The 18532-nt window shown below is 33.5% G+C and overlaps 2 protein-coding genes across 5 annotated transcripts; both read left to right on the forward strand.

Annotated features, from left to right (window-relative positions):
* The first annotated feature begins 1103 nt into the window (after nt 1-1103).
* Nucleotides 1104-8041, forward strand: LOC105425307 (proton-coupled amino acid transporter-like protein pathetic). The gene is made up of 6 exons (XM_011636019.3): nt 1104-1621; nt 1878-2084; nt 2598-3040; nt 4253-4431; nt 4525-4706; nt 5224-8041. The coding sequence occupies exons 1-6, from the start codon at nt 1487-1489 to the stop codon at nt 5293-5295; spliced, it is 1218 nt and encodes a 405-aa protein (XP_011634321.2). The 5' UTR covers nt 1104-1486; the 3' UTR covers nt 5296-8041.
* On the forward strand, nt 7143-17705 carry LOC105425308 (proton-coupled amino acid transporter-like protein pathetic). Of its 4 annotated transcripts, none has more exons than XM_011636022.3 (8): nt 7143-8041; nt 11993-12058; nt 12744-12836; nt 13617-13933; nt 15167-15442; nt 15522-15700; nt 15787-15956; nt 17346-17705. In XM_011636022.3, exons 3-8 carry the CDS (start codon nt 12788-12790, stop codon nt 17597-17599), a joined length of 1245 nt encoding a protein of 414 aa, XP_011634324.2. In that variant the 5' UTR covers nt 7143-8041; nt 11993-12058; nt 12744-12787; the 3' UTR covers nt 17600-17705. The 4 variants fall into 4 exon arrangements, with proteins under 4 accessions (XP_011634324.2, XP_011634323.2, XP_088937863.1 ...); XM_011636021.3 differs by having other exon boundaries at nt 11996-12058; nt 13576-13933; XM_089081737.1 differs by having other exon boundaries at nt 11996-12058.
* Nucleotides 17706-18532: the final 827 nt, after the last annotated feature.

The following is an 18532-nucleotide window of genomic DNA, read 5'->3' on the forward strand; positions in this document are numbered from 1 at the left end:
ACACGGATGTTTCTCATGCTGGATTAAATACCGCTTCTGTTAAACGGATTTGCAAAGAGACATTAATAACATTGAACACCGTGCAAGCGGGTTAATAGGTAATTTATCGGTTGTCACTGTTTGTTGGGAGTATCATGCGGGGTCCGCAAGCGAGAGATCCGGATGCTTCGTATTAGCCTTGTAAAGTTCCAAGTAACGCGCGATATGATCGACAAGCAAAACAACTCGGCATAGATACGTTATGATACGTTTCTCCATGTTCTCGATCGACGATGAGGACAGATCCCAATGAAATCAAGCGCGGAAGGTATTCAAGCTGAGCAGCAGATTCAAGAGGACGAATATGATCCCTTCGCCGCTCGCCCTTCTGATTTCCCTCTGACCTCGTATGTTTTATATCTTCACCTCTTGTAATTATTATAATTATTGTAATTATTAATTATCGATTGAAAACTTTCGTAAGGTATATATGGTTCTACATATCCAAGTAATAAGTAAACTACTAACAAATTTGGAATAAATTAGATCTTTTAAAAAATACCGAACATGATGGAATATATCATACAATCACGCAATATCGAGATACTGTTTATAAACATTACAGTGCTATGTTGTAATTTACGCAGAGAATTTTTATTTAAGAAAATGATGTCAGAATTAATTATGACAATACAATTTTTTCGGAAATGTATACTCTGATAAATCAGTTAATTCCATTATTAATACAGTCTCTTCAATTCAAGATATATTCTGTTTAAAACCGAAAAAATGACTTTTAAAATCATATACTTTCATATCTAGATTCTTGATCTTGATTATTCAATTGATTATTTTAAGGTGGAATATTTGTAAATACACATATATTTGAAAAATTAAAATGTTAAAGCATTTATTATACAAAATTATTATAAAATATTATTATACACAAATTTTCGAAATGTTTAGTCCTTAAAACTGTATTAATCTTATTGTTAAAATTTTTTAGTTATCTTAAATTATGACGTTAGAAGCGAAAAAGGACATAATAAAAATTTTTACAGAATAAAAACGATTTTAGATAAAATAACGTTTGCACTTGATAAAACTAACTTGTAAAATATACAGTAATCAGTAAATAATACCATATAGAATTAATTATATCTAATAAAAAAAAAGCTAGATATAATAATTCAATTCTAGGTTCTATTGTTATTTATTCAATTATTATTTTATTTATTCAACGGCACGAAAGAAGAATTTTCCATATAAGTCCGTTCTGTCGAGTGAAAGCGTGATATTCTCGAAAAACGTGAATTGCCTGAAATTATTAATGTTACGCGTTTATCGAATTTCACAAAATTAACGGAATTAACGATTGGATTATCGATATTAAACTTATCTTATTTATGATGACTACCAAGATAAGTAGTCGGTAAGCAAACAACAGGGAGATTGTTGACTCACATATTATTTATGATGAAACCGTTGCAGAGATTTTGCCGCATTCATGCATCTGCTGAAGTGCGCGATCGGCACCGGCATATTCTTCCTACCGCACGCCTTCAGAAGGACCGGCTACGTATCGTCCATTGTTAGCGGCATTGCCGTCGGCGCGCTATCCACTCACACCGCCGTCATCATCGTACGTGACAATGCGTGAATTTTTCACCCGGCGTATCATCGCTACTTTTTCAAAAACGAAACGATAACAAATTGCGAGAAACGAGCGGAGAAACGAGGAGGAAACGTTTCTGCCCTTTCGCGCGATGAATCAATTATTTGCGATCGGCGCCGCCGATGAGATAAGTCGTTAAAACACAGGGGAAAGGAAGGTCCCGCGTGCAAAGCCCATCCGAGGCAGGTTTACTTCTCTTTGTCTTTCTCTTTTCTCCGTGCAGGTGCGATGCTCCCAGATGTTATGCAGGCGCAATCGTGTGCCCACGCTGGATCTCGCCGAAACGGCGCAGTTCTCCTTCCAGAGAGGCCCAGAGAGGATTCGAAAGTACAGCAAGCTATTTAGCGTAGTTACCAACGTGATCATTATCTTCGTGCAGTTTCAGGCCTGCGTGATATACATCTTATACGTGGCCACGTCGTTCCAACAGGTACGACACAGCGACCACGATTCTCATGCCGGAAGTCAAAACGATAAAGCAGTATCATGACGTCCGTTCGGCAACTCTTATGAAATAAAAATCCTTGTAGAGTATTTCGGAAGCCGACCTCAATTTTAACGATCAATTCTTTGATGGTGAAACTGTGGTCGAGGCTTTCTTATAAAAATGATCCTTCGCTTTCGGAGGCATGTATCCGGAAATTATAACTCGATGTTTCCATTAAGGAAACGCTTACTGAAGATATGATCTTTAGATCATATTCTATCTTATCCGCGTCGGTCTTACTTGAAATCTTCTTATTGTTGCAAAGATTGAAACAAACAAATACGATAAAGCAGAGTTGCGGGAAATCGATATTTACGAGAAATTACGATTACTTGCATTTTTCACGATAAAGTTTTCACCCGTTTCGATGTAATCTGAGATATCTCTGATTTAAAGAAAACAAATTAGAATTAGATAACGTACCCGCTTCATGTTAAATACCCGCGGTATTTCTAGGTGATAGAATTTTTCTCGGGTGTCACAATGAATTCGCGAATCTATATCCTCATCTTCTTCCCCTGTACCGTCATCCTGGCCTTCGTGCCGAGTCTGAAGTATCTGGCGCCGTTCTCCATCATTGGTTCTATCTTCTTGTTCGTCGGCATCTTCGTGGCGTTCTACTACTTCTTCGACGAAATTCCCGATCCCGGTAGGCTCGATGCCGTGACGCAGATTCTACCTGTGCCCATGTACTGCACCATTTTTATGTTCGCCTTACACAATATGACTCTGTACCTGCCACTGGAGAACACGATGAAGTATCCCCATCATTTGCCGCGCATAATCGTCGCTAACCTGCTGCTAAACACCTTCATATATCTGACTTTTGGTTTTATCGGCTATAACAAGTATCCATTGGCCTGCGATACCATCATCAAGAATTTGCCACTGGAGGAAACGTAGGTGGTCTAATTTCTACCTTACGAAATGTTTGAATTGCTGCGTGTTCATATTTAATTGATACTTTAAGCATATTTGACATATCTCCCTCTTTCTCTTTTTTTCTTTCTCTCCGAACCAACTGATCGATTATATCGTTTTACTTCTATCAACTTTACATATCATGAAACATTTAATGAAATTGCGTCATTGCGAGTTTTTCACAATGCAAACAAAATTTGTTATTTCTTCAGAATTAATGGCAAATAAATCGTTACCAGAGAGGCAATTAAATGATGCATTGCTGTGCGACAATCGGTAAATATATCGTCTGCCTGTTTTCAATGACAGCTGTATAATTAACACTGCGTAATCAATGATCACAGAACAGGATGTACTTAACATTTACGTAGTCGTGCTCTACGTGTTCAGTATTCTTGATTTAGCTTCTACATTCTATACTTTGTAAAAGTCACATGAATATACAATATATTCATGGCAAGCTCTTCAAATAACTTAAATTTAACAAAAACAAGGCAAATCAACGAACCGTAAAAAAAAAACTACTCGACAATTGTGAGGGTCAGCTTGACCACGTAAACGTGAAGGACACAAGTGTGATTCCGACTTGAACCACGTTTAAAGACAACCTCGATTAAATTAAACATAGTCACTGCATCTTGACAATGTGATTTAGTGATTTCATGTATCGTTAAGCCTATAATATATCTCTCTTCTAGAAATTGATCGCTATTTATTATATCGATACACTTTGATTTCACATGAGTTATTTTAATTACTTATCTATAAGTAACACGTAATATCACTATTAACACGTGTCTAGTGACATAGCTTATCTTATAAATTCGTTATCGAATTTTTCTCTCGATTATCCAATTGTATACATTGTTCAACGATGATAAAGCTATACTACATGCATGTTTCTGCGACATTGCAGCGCTTTGAAGTTCAGGTATTAATAATACAATATTTTTACATAGACAATTAATGACTATAAATTATCTATTATAACCATATATTATAAACATATAAATTATCTTTATACATAACAATCGCGTCGTAAATTGGAGGAAGAGAAAAAGAAAGAGAGTTTTTTTGTATTTTGAAAAGATCGCTTCACGATAATCTTAGATCGTATCGATCACAGACGTCTGAAAATCGATATTCATATTCCACCCTTCTTATCGCTCATTTTACGTTACGCTTTGCAGGCTGTCCCAAGTGATCAAGATAACCGTTTCCTTGTCGATCCTGTTTACTTTCGGTTTGGCGTACTACATCCCCATGAGCGTTTTATGGCCCATGATCCGCGCAAAAATCATGACGAAGAGTTTGCTCTACCATCGATTTTGTGAATTCTCGCTTCGATTCGGCGGCGTGACCGCAACCAGTAAGCATATCGCGATTATAAGTATTCAGCGTCATGAATGCTGAACATAATTACCAGGAAGTAAATCGTCCTTGTCCTTCTTTTCGCCCGTAGCATTGTTAGCCATGGCCGTGCCTCAAATGGTACCCTTGTTGGGTCTACTCTCTTCCTTCAGTATATCAGCGATGATGCTGCTAATACCTATACTAATCGAGACGTCGTCTAAATGGGAGGAAGCCTCGAGGCTCTTGCTGGCAAAGAACATCATTATTTTCATCATATGGATGTTTATCACGGTGCGATTTCTTAAAAACGAAAACGTTGAAGAAAATTATCGCAGTCTTTGATTTTCGTGAAAAATTGAAAAAATTAATTTCACTTTAAATTTTCCTAGTTCGAAATTAATTTCTTCAAGTTTTCAAAAAGTTTATTTATATCATTATTTATATCATATGACTGTTTATCACGATGCGATTTCGAAATGGAAACAAGAAGAAAATTATTGCAGTCTTCGATTTTCGTGAAAAATTGAAAAAATTGATTTTCTTTAAAATTTTCCTAGTTTGGAAAGTTAGTTTCTTCAAGTTCTTAAAAAATTTGTAGATCGTCGCGACGTACGCGTTATATCAAATAAAATATTCGAAAAAAATATCAACTTTAGCTTTAAGATTTATCATCTCTCTTAATTTGCTCAACCATGTAATCAGATTATCGAGTGTATATAAACATTGTTATTATTTATCGGAAATAGCAAAATTATTTTAATACGTACGGCATCGTAATCTTTAGCAACATGCTTTTATGTTACTTTAGGTCTTCGGAATGATAGAAAGCGGAGCAACAATTGTCAGAGAATACGGTGGAATAAAGGAAGAGGAATGTTGATCGATAAACTCGTTAAACTACTTAAGAAGCTCTTAGCGCAAAATTATAAAATTACTCCTTACGATAATGCCAGAAGAATTGAGAATTATCTAGAGAATTATATAGCCACGATAAGGGACAACAGATTCTCCTGGAAAAGATAAAGATGAATGATAAAATAAGGGGAATCTAACAGCGCGTTCGCGCTTTCCTCGCGTTGCGATTCTTGCCAGAAGAAATATCTCCCGCTCCATAAATCCGCTGGTTACGAGATCATTAGAGCTCGCGTACCTCGATACGCCCCGTAGGGGTGACGTATCTCAGACGTGTTCTCTCGCGATTTTCTCGCTTCTAAATGTCTGAGATCAACGTGACCGATACTGACCGGTATCGAGGACCCTTAATTTCCGTAAAGATTGGAATGTGGCACTTGCGACATTCTGGTGAGACACCTTCAATTTCCCTCGGCTCGCGTTTACGTAATGCACGGTACGGCGGAGTTGCGCCGTCTCGTGATGTGGAACAAGAGCCTACAATGAGAAATTGCAACGCGGCTCCAGCGGCGGTCTAGAGAAGGTGGGAGATCACCTTCTTGCGAGAGGACGAAGAGAGACGGCGAGCGAGCGCGGCCCGCTGAACGGAAGGAGATGAGAATAAGGTGAAAGGAAACGCGCGAGATACGGAGGTGCGAATCGAGCTGATCGCACAGTCGAATAACCGACGTCCCTATGGGTACGAAACTCAAGCACGGTTACTCGACTAGTATTCTTCAGGAGCCGGTACTCGACTAGTATTCTTCAGGAGGTGTCGACGATTTTCGATCCGAGCAGCTCGTCGCGCCCGATCCTTTTACCGAGTCGCGTCCGACTCTAAAGTGCTATTAATCAATTAATTATGCGGTCGCCAACGTTCGAGCGAGAACAAACGCGCGCAATGGGCTAGAGAAGCGGAAGCGGTATCGCAAGGATTAGGTGGAGGGAAAAACGTGAAAGCGGAAAGCGATTCGACGGTTGTACGTGATCGATACGTAGCGCTTTCAAGGATACTTTCGGTGAATTTCGGATCTCAACGCATTGAAACGATTGCTCATTCATGAAATCGCAAACAACGAGGCATGTACCTTGGAGAAGAGAATAAGTGTTATCTTATAAATACAATTTACTTAAATATTTGTTTTCGAATATCTTTATAATTGTTGTTTTGCACACGAAAACATTCTATATTTATCTTCAGTTCCCTCGATATTTTCGATTTCATTCTAATTCTCTCTATTATCACACGATATTTCTAATTTATATCAAGATTTACTCTTGACATTAAGATAACAATGACTTATTCATTTTACAGACAATCGTATTTAAAGAAAAGAAAATGAAGAAAAGATTAAATTGTTATTCTCTGTCCTCTTATTTATATCTAACACCAAGGACTTAGACTAGGAAAGGAGTATTTTATTTATTGTTAATTCTTCAAGGGGCGTTTACACGTGTGGTTTTTAAATCCTTTGCAATGTTAAACGTTTATACCCGTCGATTGTACGGAGAAATTTTTTTTTTTGGATGTGTAACACTGGCAAGCGGATTCGTTACATCGATTTTGACTTCTGCCACACTTTATCGTGCACATAACTCCAAAGTAACGTCGAAGCACATTACACATGCTGTCACTATCTACTCCCTCCCTTCCCGGTATTTCGCACGAGCGAGGAAGCTCGTGCTCGGTAGTCACTCACGTGTATTGACTGTCCGTATATATATACCTGGCTAACGCCAAGGAACTTGCCCAGTCGCGTTCGGTCTGTCACTGTTCCACGTTAATTTCGTCTTGTTACTCCTCGTTATTACCTTCCCCTTCGGTGCCAGACCAGAAACAGATCCAGCATCCCACAAAATTGACGAGAGTTATCTACCTATCATCCTGCATCTGTCAACCACCTCAGCAATCTCAGACAGAGACAAGTCATCAATCTTCCGGATAATTACGCGGGCACAAAACTATCATCATCAGCACCCTGTGATATTACGAAAATGTCGACGATAATTTTTAATGGAACTCAAGGACGGGCTATGAGCTATTAGAGATAATTTATTTCGGGATCAAAATTTTTCATGGTGGAGTCACCCGTAAATTTCCATCATCATCGAGGTAAAATCTACTAAATTATCTCGCAGCGCGAGCATATATAATCTTCAAATTATTCTACTCTCGATGTAAGACTGAAATCCGCGCGACGTAGATTCGCGACGTTCATAAAACACAGTAGTGTCTGTTTAATCGCTGTCGGAGAGGATCATCCGGTCATTGTCCGCAATTTGCGCAACTGCGTATTGCAGGATTTATCGAGTGTGATTCGTCTGGATTTTATCGAAGATCTTACCCGAATCGTTTTAATAATATTTACCGATAAGTAGTTATCTCGTTGTATTATAAATGTAGCCTTTAGAAAAAAAAAAAAAGGCAGAAGGGTACGAGACCTTGGGCAGAATTTACATTTCCCGTTCGATCGGAACTCACGTGAACGCTTCGTGCTCTATGAAAAGAGGCAAAACAGAAGAAGACAGAGAGAAAATAAAGGCCTTTGGAGAGACGGGAATAATACATTTTAAACATTGATTTACACGAGAAGATTGATATTTTTATTTTTTAACAAAGTGACAATGTGAATTGGAAGGATTCGATATATTTTAACGTCGTCACACAAAAAGAAATAAACGTCCTTTCTAAATCATCAAATCTGCATTCATATCCACGTCTGAGTATTATACAAGTAAGTATTTCAACGGCGTAAGTTATGTACATGTATTGTAAATGTATGCGAGAAGATTTATGAAAATATTTTATTATGAAATGTGTTATTTAAATTATTTTCCGAAGGTTGCAAAGAAGCCGTAAGTTACAAATAACTTGTTTATAAAGATTTTATTTCTATTTTGAACATGTTACACATTGTAGCTGATAAGTAATCAACGCATAAGCAAGAAGCAAAAGAAAATGACGTAAATACGTTTCTTTATTCAGACAGTGTAAACATTTGTCTGTGGAAAACAATAGAAAATATATTTCTTGACAGTAATAATAGTATATTGCTTAGAAACACAAATTGCTTAGAATTTTTCACAACAAATTCTTGGAGGAGAAATTTTAATAGCCACCTTTATCGAAATTGAAACTACGTAAGATAAGATTTCCGTAAAATAAATTTCGGAAGATAATTTAAGAAATATTGTTGCTTCTCCATTGTTGTTCCTCTTGATATTCTATAAACTCTGATATTCTGTAAATGCAACTTGTAAGACTAAGAACGTTACCGAATTTAAATTAAACTTTTTATTTTTATTTTAATTTAAATTTCTGCAGTTTTTGCGAAGTAATTAAATATTTCTTATTTGAAAAGTTGACTTCAGATTTATTGAAAAATCTTTTATTAAAATTCACAGCAATGGTGTAACACGCATAATAAATCGTACTACTGTATTACGTTATATGATAAGCATTCAAAGCCGTGTTAATATTTGTCAATAGATTGAACGACACACGATAGTTAAACGCAATTAATCTAGAAATAAATGTTCATATCATTGCAAAAAAGTATTTACACTGTACGCTGATAGACTCGAGCTAATAATTTATATTGCGCGTTCGATAGAATCTGATAGAATCGAGCTAATAATCTATATTGTGTGATTGATAAAATATTAGCATTGAATTAAGGTAATTCCTTTCGTGCACTTACGATCTTCATATTAACATATAATGAATGGAGATCTGATAAAATCGATTCATGCAAAAAATATTTCTTTGTACTTGTAAACATTGTTACGAATTTATCAAATATCGGCTATCACGTGAAAATGATAGGTATTCAGATATAAAAAACTGCAACAACAGATTCACAAGATACTTCGCTCTGAGATATAAGACGCGATATAAACACTGTATTCATCTTACTAACTGTTTCAAAAAATGTAATAGCATTAATAATTTAATCTAAACACTAAATTATTATAATAATATAATCATTAGATTATTATATATATCATTCGATGCAGATAGATATACTTTACAAGGACTTATAACATATTATAGGTAGTTTTTTACAAATAATTTTAATTGTGAAAGTTAAAACATTTCAACTATCAAGCGATTTAATTTTTTGCTGCAGAAGATAAAAGTAATACCCTTTGTAATAATGGAATGACTTGCAAAATAAGATAATTGTTTACCGTGAGCACAAAATGATAATTACTTATTGAATAGGCAATTCTTAAATGCAGCAATTTTTGAAATAACAAAGACGAACAATTACAATTTATGACAAATATAAAAGTTGTTATAATTAAATTAAAAGGCAATGTGTGGATGTCATTTAATAAAATGCTTTCGAAATTGCATTGCAAATTATATATATATGAATGATATCTATTTAACTAGAATCTTGATATAGAATTTATCTATAAGACTTCTGCGAAGTAATCTATCTTGCTAGAAGTAATTTGTTGATTAATTTATAAAGAATCATTATAGATGGCAGAATAATCCGATAGGTCTTGCTATGTCATATCTCGACGTGACGCGTCATATGTAGATAAAAATATTAATGTAGCTCTTTTTAAAGAGAAACCATTTCCCTCTCTTCTTTTCGTAAATACATGAGTTAGTGCACTGAAATTTATAAAAAGAAATTTATAAAATTTATAAAAAGTAAAATTCAAAGCGTTTTTAAATTACTTATATAATTTTAAAATTAATATTAATCAGTTGCAAATGCTTGATTACATATATGAATATTTTCCATTATTATTATAAGTATAATTATATTTGTCATGACGTTTGATATTTTGACAAGGTTAAATTCCATCTTCGTAGATTGATTCCAAGATTCTCCTTGTGTATTCTCTTGTCGGTATTATTCTTTACAATCTCTCCGTATTGGAATATTTATGAGATGTAGTCTCAATTGCGTGAGTCCTTCGTGACGTTGAAATCTCTCGCTTATGTGCTGCATGTATTCATTCAAATGATCAAGGATCTTCCGAAGATCCGAAGATAGATCTGAAGAATCTCCATGAGTGCATACATTCAGATCCGTTTGTTACCGCCGAGTGAGATCATGATTCGTTCGCGTAATACCGAGTCATTTTCCTGCCGCTTTTACGTAAAATGGCGAAAGCAGATCGAGAATCGGTCGCTATCGGCTGACTGCAATCTTGAGCGCACGGAGCTCTCTTGCACAACTTTGACTTTTTTATTTCCCATTAATTTCCCATGCGAATCTCGGGTTGTTCATTTGGTCGCAATCCACGAAGAATTTTTCATCATCAGTAGACGAAACAAGCAGCGCATGGTTTTTATTGGCAGATAAAGTTTGGAGAAACTTTTAAAAAAAAATTGGTCAAGGTGAAGCATATAACATCTACTTATCGGATATATGTATCATATATATATATTGGATCTGTATTTCTTTTTTTTTTTTTTTACGTAACTGGTGTAAACTTACGTAGCTTCTTGTCGATAACTTTCTATAAACTCGCATCTCATTTTGCTGCGCTATTTCTCATATTTAAATTTCATTGTCCTCATTAATATTTCGTGTCTGGGCAAAACAGCTGATAAAAATTAATGATCAATAGTCAACGAATTGTAATGTTGCGACTTGTCAGCAAATTTTTATACAATCAATTCTTCATAGATATCATTATTGTCTTGTCAAATTGCATCTGATTAAATAAAGTTAATATTCTTCTTTTTAATTTTTTATTTTAGAAAATTGGAATATTTAAGTATTGGAATTATAAGTGATACAGATTTAAAATTTTATTTAGTAATTTCCTTCTTATTAAGATAACTTTAAGAAATTTGTAGAATTCAAATTTTTAAAGTTGCTATGCTGACTCATAGTTATCAAGTGAAAAAGTATTACTTCTCGCAATTGTTTAATCTGAAATGACAAAAATTATTTGATTTTTTTTAATCATTTGATTTTTATTGTAATCTAACTTATTGTAATCTAAATTAATTTTTTTTAATATGGTTTTTTTAGGCGTTGACTTGAATATAAGAATTTGATTAATTTTTGCATAATATAATCGATAATAAGTTGACAATTAAACATAAAAAGAAGCTATTTCTGCCCGCACAATCACAGAATATTTATTCTTTCACGGAAATTTCACGGATTATTAACTAATTCGGGTTAGTAGAAAAGAATGGCGATCAATCAGTTTGTTTAGCTAATCGTTTTATATTTACAATCTGATATGACAACAAGGAAGTCTTCCGTTTCCAAATAGCATGTTTATCCGATAACGCTTATCTCATTCAATGCGTCAGTAATTCTCTTAAAATTACCGATTTTTTTATAATTACGTATCATTAAAAACGAAAATTATTCGTATCAAACAGATAGAACTACAGAAATGTAATAACACATTCTTTTATTATATAAAACGTTTTATAATAAGTTTTATAATGAGAAATAAATTTTATGTCTATTTCTATATCTATACAATAATATTCAGCAAACTTATGAAAATATGTAAATGTAATTGGAATTTACTTAATTTAATTGTATATAATAATTTATATATAATAATTAATTAATACTAATAAACAGAGTAATCATTTGTTTATATATTATTATAATTTAATTATTATCTATTTATTTAAAAATAAATTTTCTTTTCCTCTCTTTAATTGTTACATGAAATTGTTCTTACAGCAGAATCGCCATGGGTCGAACAGAGAAAGAGCAATCGGGCAATCCCATGACGGAATTCAGCAGCAGGTATTTTTCATATGATTAATATTCAATTGTATTGCAGCGCATCGCAACAAAGTATATAAACATTGATTAAAATGTAAATTTGATGCGAAAAATTTTCCTGATGTTGTCCTTGCACAATAACTCTACCGAAATTGTCTAGATAACAATTAATGTGCATGATCGATAAGGGCTTTTTTAATGAGCAGAGTCATCCTTCGCGAGAAGTATCAAATCGCAGATAACGCGATTTTTATACACAATGTCTGCAAAAATAATCGTTATCGATCAAGAATGATCATCGTGAAATGCAATCATATTGCGTTTTATGCAGAGATTGGTAGCATGTTGTATAAACTCAGTTTTTCCTTATAACATTTTATCGCAACTGTTTTAATTTTTATTAACATTGATATACTCGATGGGTCGCGTGACGAATAACGTGGCAAAGATTTTTGCATAAAATTTTTATTAATAATTTCCTTTAACATAATATGTAGTTACCAGATCAATTTAGAATTCAATATATTGTAATATATGAACTTGCAAAACGATTCTTTTACCAAGATAAAAATGTCTATGACAAATTATTACACTTACAATAGACTTTTTGTTGCGGGTTGATTTTGTATGCTTTTATATAATATATTTGCATTTTTATTGTTTCTCTTTGTTTAGTACTTTGTATAATAATTTATTTTATTTTTAGCACAAAAATAGCTCCAACCATTATTGGCGAATATAAAGAAAAAGATGAACTGTACGATCCATTCGAACATCGTGATAAAACACATGCGACTTCGTAAGTTTTGTTTTAGAATTTTTTTATTGGTGTTTCAAGGCACTTAACATGTATTTTTCATATCTTAATGATAATATTTTGCGTTGTATTATTCCGTATATAAATTTTCCATATTTTAACGATAATACCATGTATTCAACATCCAAATTATAATCATAATTGGCTTAGCTTATGGAAACAATGGTTTTGTTGAAATATTTAAAAATTTTATTTATAAAAAAATTTGCAAAAATACAAAATTTATTGTTTAATTTAATTGAGAATAACCTTCTGTTTTCGTCTGATTTTTCAAAAAACATGAAACAAAAATGCAGTGACCTATATAGATTGCGATAAGGCATCATTTAATCATGTTTGAAATACGTATTAATGATTTATATGTTTAGATTAATATGTTTAGATAAGAACGATAACAACAGCACATCTTTTCGCATATGATAATCTAATTACATTCTTTATTATGATAAAAATACAAAGCATCACAAGTTATAAGAGATGATTATCTTGTTATTACATCGCATTTTTTTCACGAAACGCAGAGGTTCATCTAATCTCATGTGTATTCCACATGATGTACGCATGATGACACATGTATATGTGTGTATGATAAAAAAAATAAAAATACCATTCAAATCTTAATGAAATTATACGTGTATAACTTTCTATATCGCGATTTCCACATAGACAACAGAGTGACAAGCATCGATAGCATAGTCCCATTTTATCATATGTTCTTCAGGGATCTGGGATCTGTGATGCATCTCTTGAAATCCTCCCTAGGGACGGGTATCTTGGCCATGCCGCTCGCAATGAAAAACGGCGGGCTGGTGATCGGCGGGATTGGCACGCTCATAATCGGCTTCATCTGCGCGCACTGTGTGCACATACTGGTGCGTTCGTCCCACGTGCTTTGCCGGCGCACCAAGACGCCGCAGATGACCTATGCTGAGACGGCATATGCGGCCTTCCTCTCCGGACCGAAGCGAATAAGGCCTTGGGCCAACTTCAGCAGGATATTCGTGAACGCGGCGCTTTGCGCGACATATGTGGGCGGCGCGTGCGTTTACATCGTATTCATTGCTAACTCCCTTAAGCAGGTATGCACCTTGCATAATTTATGATAACTTATCCACGATAAGATATGGTTGGCATGTGGCCGCAACTTCATACGTTTTTTTTTTTTTTTTTTTTTTTGTATAGTTTACTTCCTAAGTTGCAACAAATTACATAACTTAATATGTATTTAATTGTACGAAAAGGGAGATTGGCTGTTATACAGCGATTATGTTTTAATTATCATATTAATTTCTTTTAATTAATTATGATAACTATTATATTATATGGTAATGAGTTTGATTGAATTATAATCAGTGTTTAAATAAATAGTTGGAGGATATTTTATACAAAATATTCATCACATCAAAATGAATTTGAATTGACATTCCATGATTTTTATGATTTTGCGATATCAAATATATGTTTTTACTATATATCTGATGATATATAGTTGATATGGGTGATATATGATTATTATTAAAGTAACAAAAATATATATCTCATATTATTAACAGCGATAATTGATTTATCGGATATCTTAGATAGTAATTATTGTTAATAGAAGTGTTATATATTTTTTTATTTATAATAATTATTACATTTTCTAATCAGCAGATAACTTTAATTTAATTTGTGTTTGTGTTATTTGTGAAGATATAACAAAAATAGATTTGATGAACATAACAATAATTAATTGATTATCTTAGATTGTAATTATTGTTAATAGAACTTATCATACTTTTGTATATGATACTATAAAATTTTTTCTTTGTTACTTATATGTAATTACGTATCGCTCTCTAAAAACTTCAGAATCATTGTTATTTGTTTTACGTTTTCATTTTTTAAATTCTTTAAAATATTTTCCTATTTTCAAAAAAATATACAAAAAACCTATTCAAATTGTACAGTGTAATACAGTATAATACAATTTGGAGAATTTTTTAAAGTGGAATACAATTTGGAGAATTTAGACGATAGAATAAAAGTAACGATAATTATGACAGTTTAAAAAAAATATAAATGTAAACGTGCAGAATTACGCAAATATATTACATGTTTCATTGTTTAAACAATAGAAAAATGTGAAATAATTCCAATTCCGGTATCACACTTTACAGGAACGGAGCTCTGTCCTCTTTTTACGGACGAGCGAATGCCCCTTCTCGTTCGTTCCCTTCGCGAAACTATGTCGCGACATCGCCCCAAGCCCTTCCATAAGTCGCATGACCGTGTCGATCTTCCTTCATCACTCGTTTTTTTTTTTGTTTCAGGTCATGGATTTCCGCACCGGAAAGCCTATAGACCTGCGCTTGTACATCCTCTCGCTGATTCCGGCATTGGTGCTGCTTGGTCAGGTGCGCAACCTAAAGTACTTGGTACCATTTTCAATGCTGGCCAATATTTTCATGATAAGCGGTTTCTCGATTACGCTGTACTATATCTTCACCAATATCCAACCGTTCAAGGATGAAATGTTGTTTTCCTCGGTGGAGCAATTGCCCCGTTTCTTCGCGACTGTGATATTCGCCATCGAAGGTATCGGCGTTGTAAGTTTCGTGTTCGCCAACATATCTAATTGTCCTTCTTGCGTTTCTCTTATCCTTAAATACTTGATTGTGATCACAGGTGATGCCCGTGGCGAACAGTATGAGAAATCCACATCACTTCCTGGGATGTCCTAGCGTACTTAACGTTTCGATGACAATAGTAGTGTCTCTATATGCCGTGATGGGAATATCCGGTTACCTCGCATATGGCAAAAGTGCGAAGGGAAGCATCACATTGAATCTACCAACGGAAGAGGAGTGAGTGGAAACATTTCTTTTTGCTAAATGAATTAATACGTCATCTTGATACGTGCGTCGTAGACTGATGAAAGATAACGTTTCAGTTTGGCCCAAGCGGTAAAACTTCTCATCGCCGCGGCCGTTCTCTTTACTTACGGTTTGCAGTATTTCGTGCCACTTGAGATCATATGGAATTCCATGAAACACCGATTTAGTCATAAGTACGCGGCCATTGGCGAGACAGTAATGAGGATATGTATGGTTATGCTAACAGGTAAAGTATAATATCATTATTTATATCATTCGGAGTAACTTATCTTCATTTCTGAAGATGTTACTTTAATTATTTGTTAAATTTGAACAATTTAATTATAAATGGAAATTTAAATAATTTTTCTGTAGATAAAAACAAATTCGAGCTGGACAATATGCAAATGATTAGAATCTATATGAAAAGATAGCAAGCTAATTCAATTTAAAGAACATAAATTTAAAATGATGTAAATTTCAAAAATACAGGAAGTGTTATTTAATGGAAATAACTGTTTGTTTCGCGTACGTAAATTCTTTGTCTAGAAAGAATAATACATAAAGGATAAAAATAGTTTGATATAGAGAAGCTTTTATAGGTATGACTCATCAGTCATCTACATATTTAGCAATTCATATCTTCTTTCATATCCATAAATAGATCTGAGAAAGAAACTGGTTTTTATAAAGCGTTAAACCTAAATATAAAAAAGATTTTATTTTAGGTCTATCTTATAAAACTTTCTTCTTTGCATACTTTTTCTTTTTTCTTCCTCTTTCTTTTTTTAATCGAGATCTTAATTCTTTGAAAGATAAATCATAAACGGATACGTTTAAGAAAAAAAAAGTGGAAAAAGGTGTAAACAAAGTATTTTTAATTTTTTTGTCAAGGGATTTATGATATATGAGATACAATTAATTTATCATATTGTAAGAATGAGATCAGCGAAATGGGATCAGCGAATTAGATAATTATCAAATCCTTAAAGAAGCGACGTGTTTTTTTATATCAACACGCTTCAAAGAATTAACGCCGCTTTCCCGTAACCTTTTCCGGTAGCGTTTTTGCCGCGGATGATATTCCAACGATCGCGAGGCGGAGAAACCGCTATTAAACCGCGATGAATCACGCACTTCCAATAGAGGAGGTCGGTCGAAGACCCGATCGGTGAGACGATTGAACGGTGTCACCCACTTACTCCGTGTACATACGTGTATGCACGGTGCGCTTTTTTTATTGCCGAATGCACCGAGAAGGAAAAGAACTGTCCGCCTATATGTTTGCCTGTTTCGACTCGGGTCAGTTCTTTCGTTCGGTGCAATAGATTCGGTCCACTTTGGACCTTTGGATCAATTCGTTTGCGATAAATTTCCATTGTTCGTTAAAACCTTCTAATTCTAATGTTCATTAAGAACGTGGCATCACACAAATATTTAAATATTGTCAAAAATATATATTTGCAGCTTATTTGTTTATCTTTTCTTTACTCAATATAAACAAAATTTAATAAAAATCATTGTGATATTTCTTGATAATTAAAATATTTTTTACATGCATATCTAAGTTTAAGTTTCAATTCAATTAATACTGATTGATATACCTATATGATATGTTGTGAATTTTTTGTTATAGTGATTGTAGCGCTGGCAGTACCCGAATTAGATCCGTTCATTTCTCTAGTCGGTGCAGTATTCTTTTCTACCCTCGGCATTACTATCCCAGCCATCGTTGAAACGGTCTCATGCTGGGAAAGCCATTTGGGTGCGTTCAAATGGCGGCTATGGAAAAATTCGGCATTACTCGTATTCTCGTTATTAGCGCTAATATTTGGCTCGTGGATGTCAATAGTAGATATAATTAACGCTTATGATAAAGAAACGGTTTAGCGTGATACTTCTATACATTCTCGTTACTTGCGTTTGTATTTGACACGTGGATCTCAATGTTAGATATAACTATTTTAATCAATAATAAATTTTATTAAGTGTTTTATTCATGTTTCTTTTCGATTTACAACACATCTCTTGTCGGCGGTTTATGTTGAAGAGATATTGAGTGAAAATTTTAGCGTGAGAACGGCGAAAAAGAATTCATGATAGCCTTTGTCCTAAATAACTTCGATATTTCGATACTTCAAACATAATTATTACAAATTATACAATTTTATTTTACATCGAACTTTTCAATTCAAAGATTTTATTTTATCGATTCACGCTAATGGAAAGTAATTGCTATGAGTAGCAAACAAATATGTTCGATACTTTGTTGGATGTTAATACTATGCTCTCTTATAACTTGTCAACAACATTCCTATCATCTCTGTGATCACGTTCAAAGCACTGTTTCTCGTTTAGATTCAGATCACGTGCGTGATGTAATAAATCAAGATTGGCATGTAAGAAATGCGTCTCAGAAGAAATTATCGAGTCATTTTCTTTACGTTATATCTATCCAATTTAATTGTAAATACATAAATTTATTTGCCGTTCAATTATTTAAATTATTTAATTATTATAAATATTGAGCATTTTCAAAGCGATAAAAAGCAATTAAAATTGTAAAGGAAGTATTTTTAATAGAAAATAATTTCATTGAAATAAAGTTTTACGTTGAATTAATAAATATATTTTTTAATTAAATAAAGATTGTTATTATCTTATTAAATGTTAATTAATATTAATAATTAATTATTAATAGTTAATTATTAATTAATTGTGTTGACTCTCTTGAAACTCTTGGAAGAATAAATAATGTAGATGTTGATAAAAAAAAATGATAATGATATTTAATATATTTTGAAATAGATTTTGATAGTTGAT

Source organism: Pogonomyrmex barbatus, unplaced genomic scaffold (genome assembly GCF_055798465.1).
Source record: "Pogonomyrmex barbatus isolate J1 unplaced genomic scaffold, ASM5579846v1 scaffold1, whole genome shotgun sequence".
NCBI lineage: Eukaryota > Metazoa > Arthropoda > Insecta > Hymenoptera > Formicidae > Pogonomyrmex > Pogonomyrmex barbatus.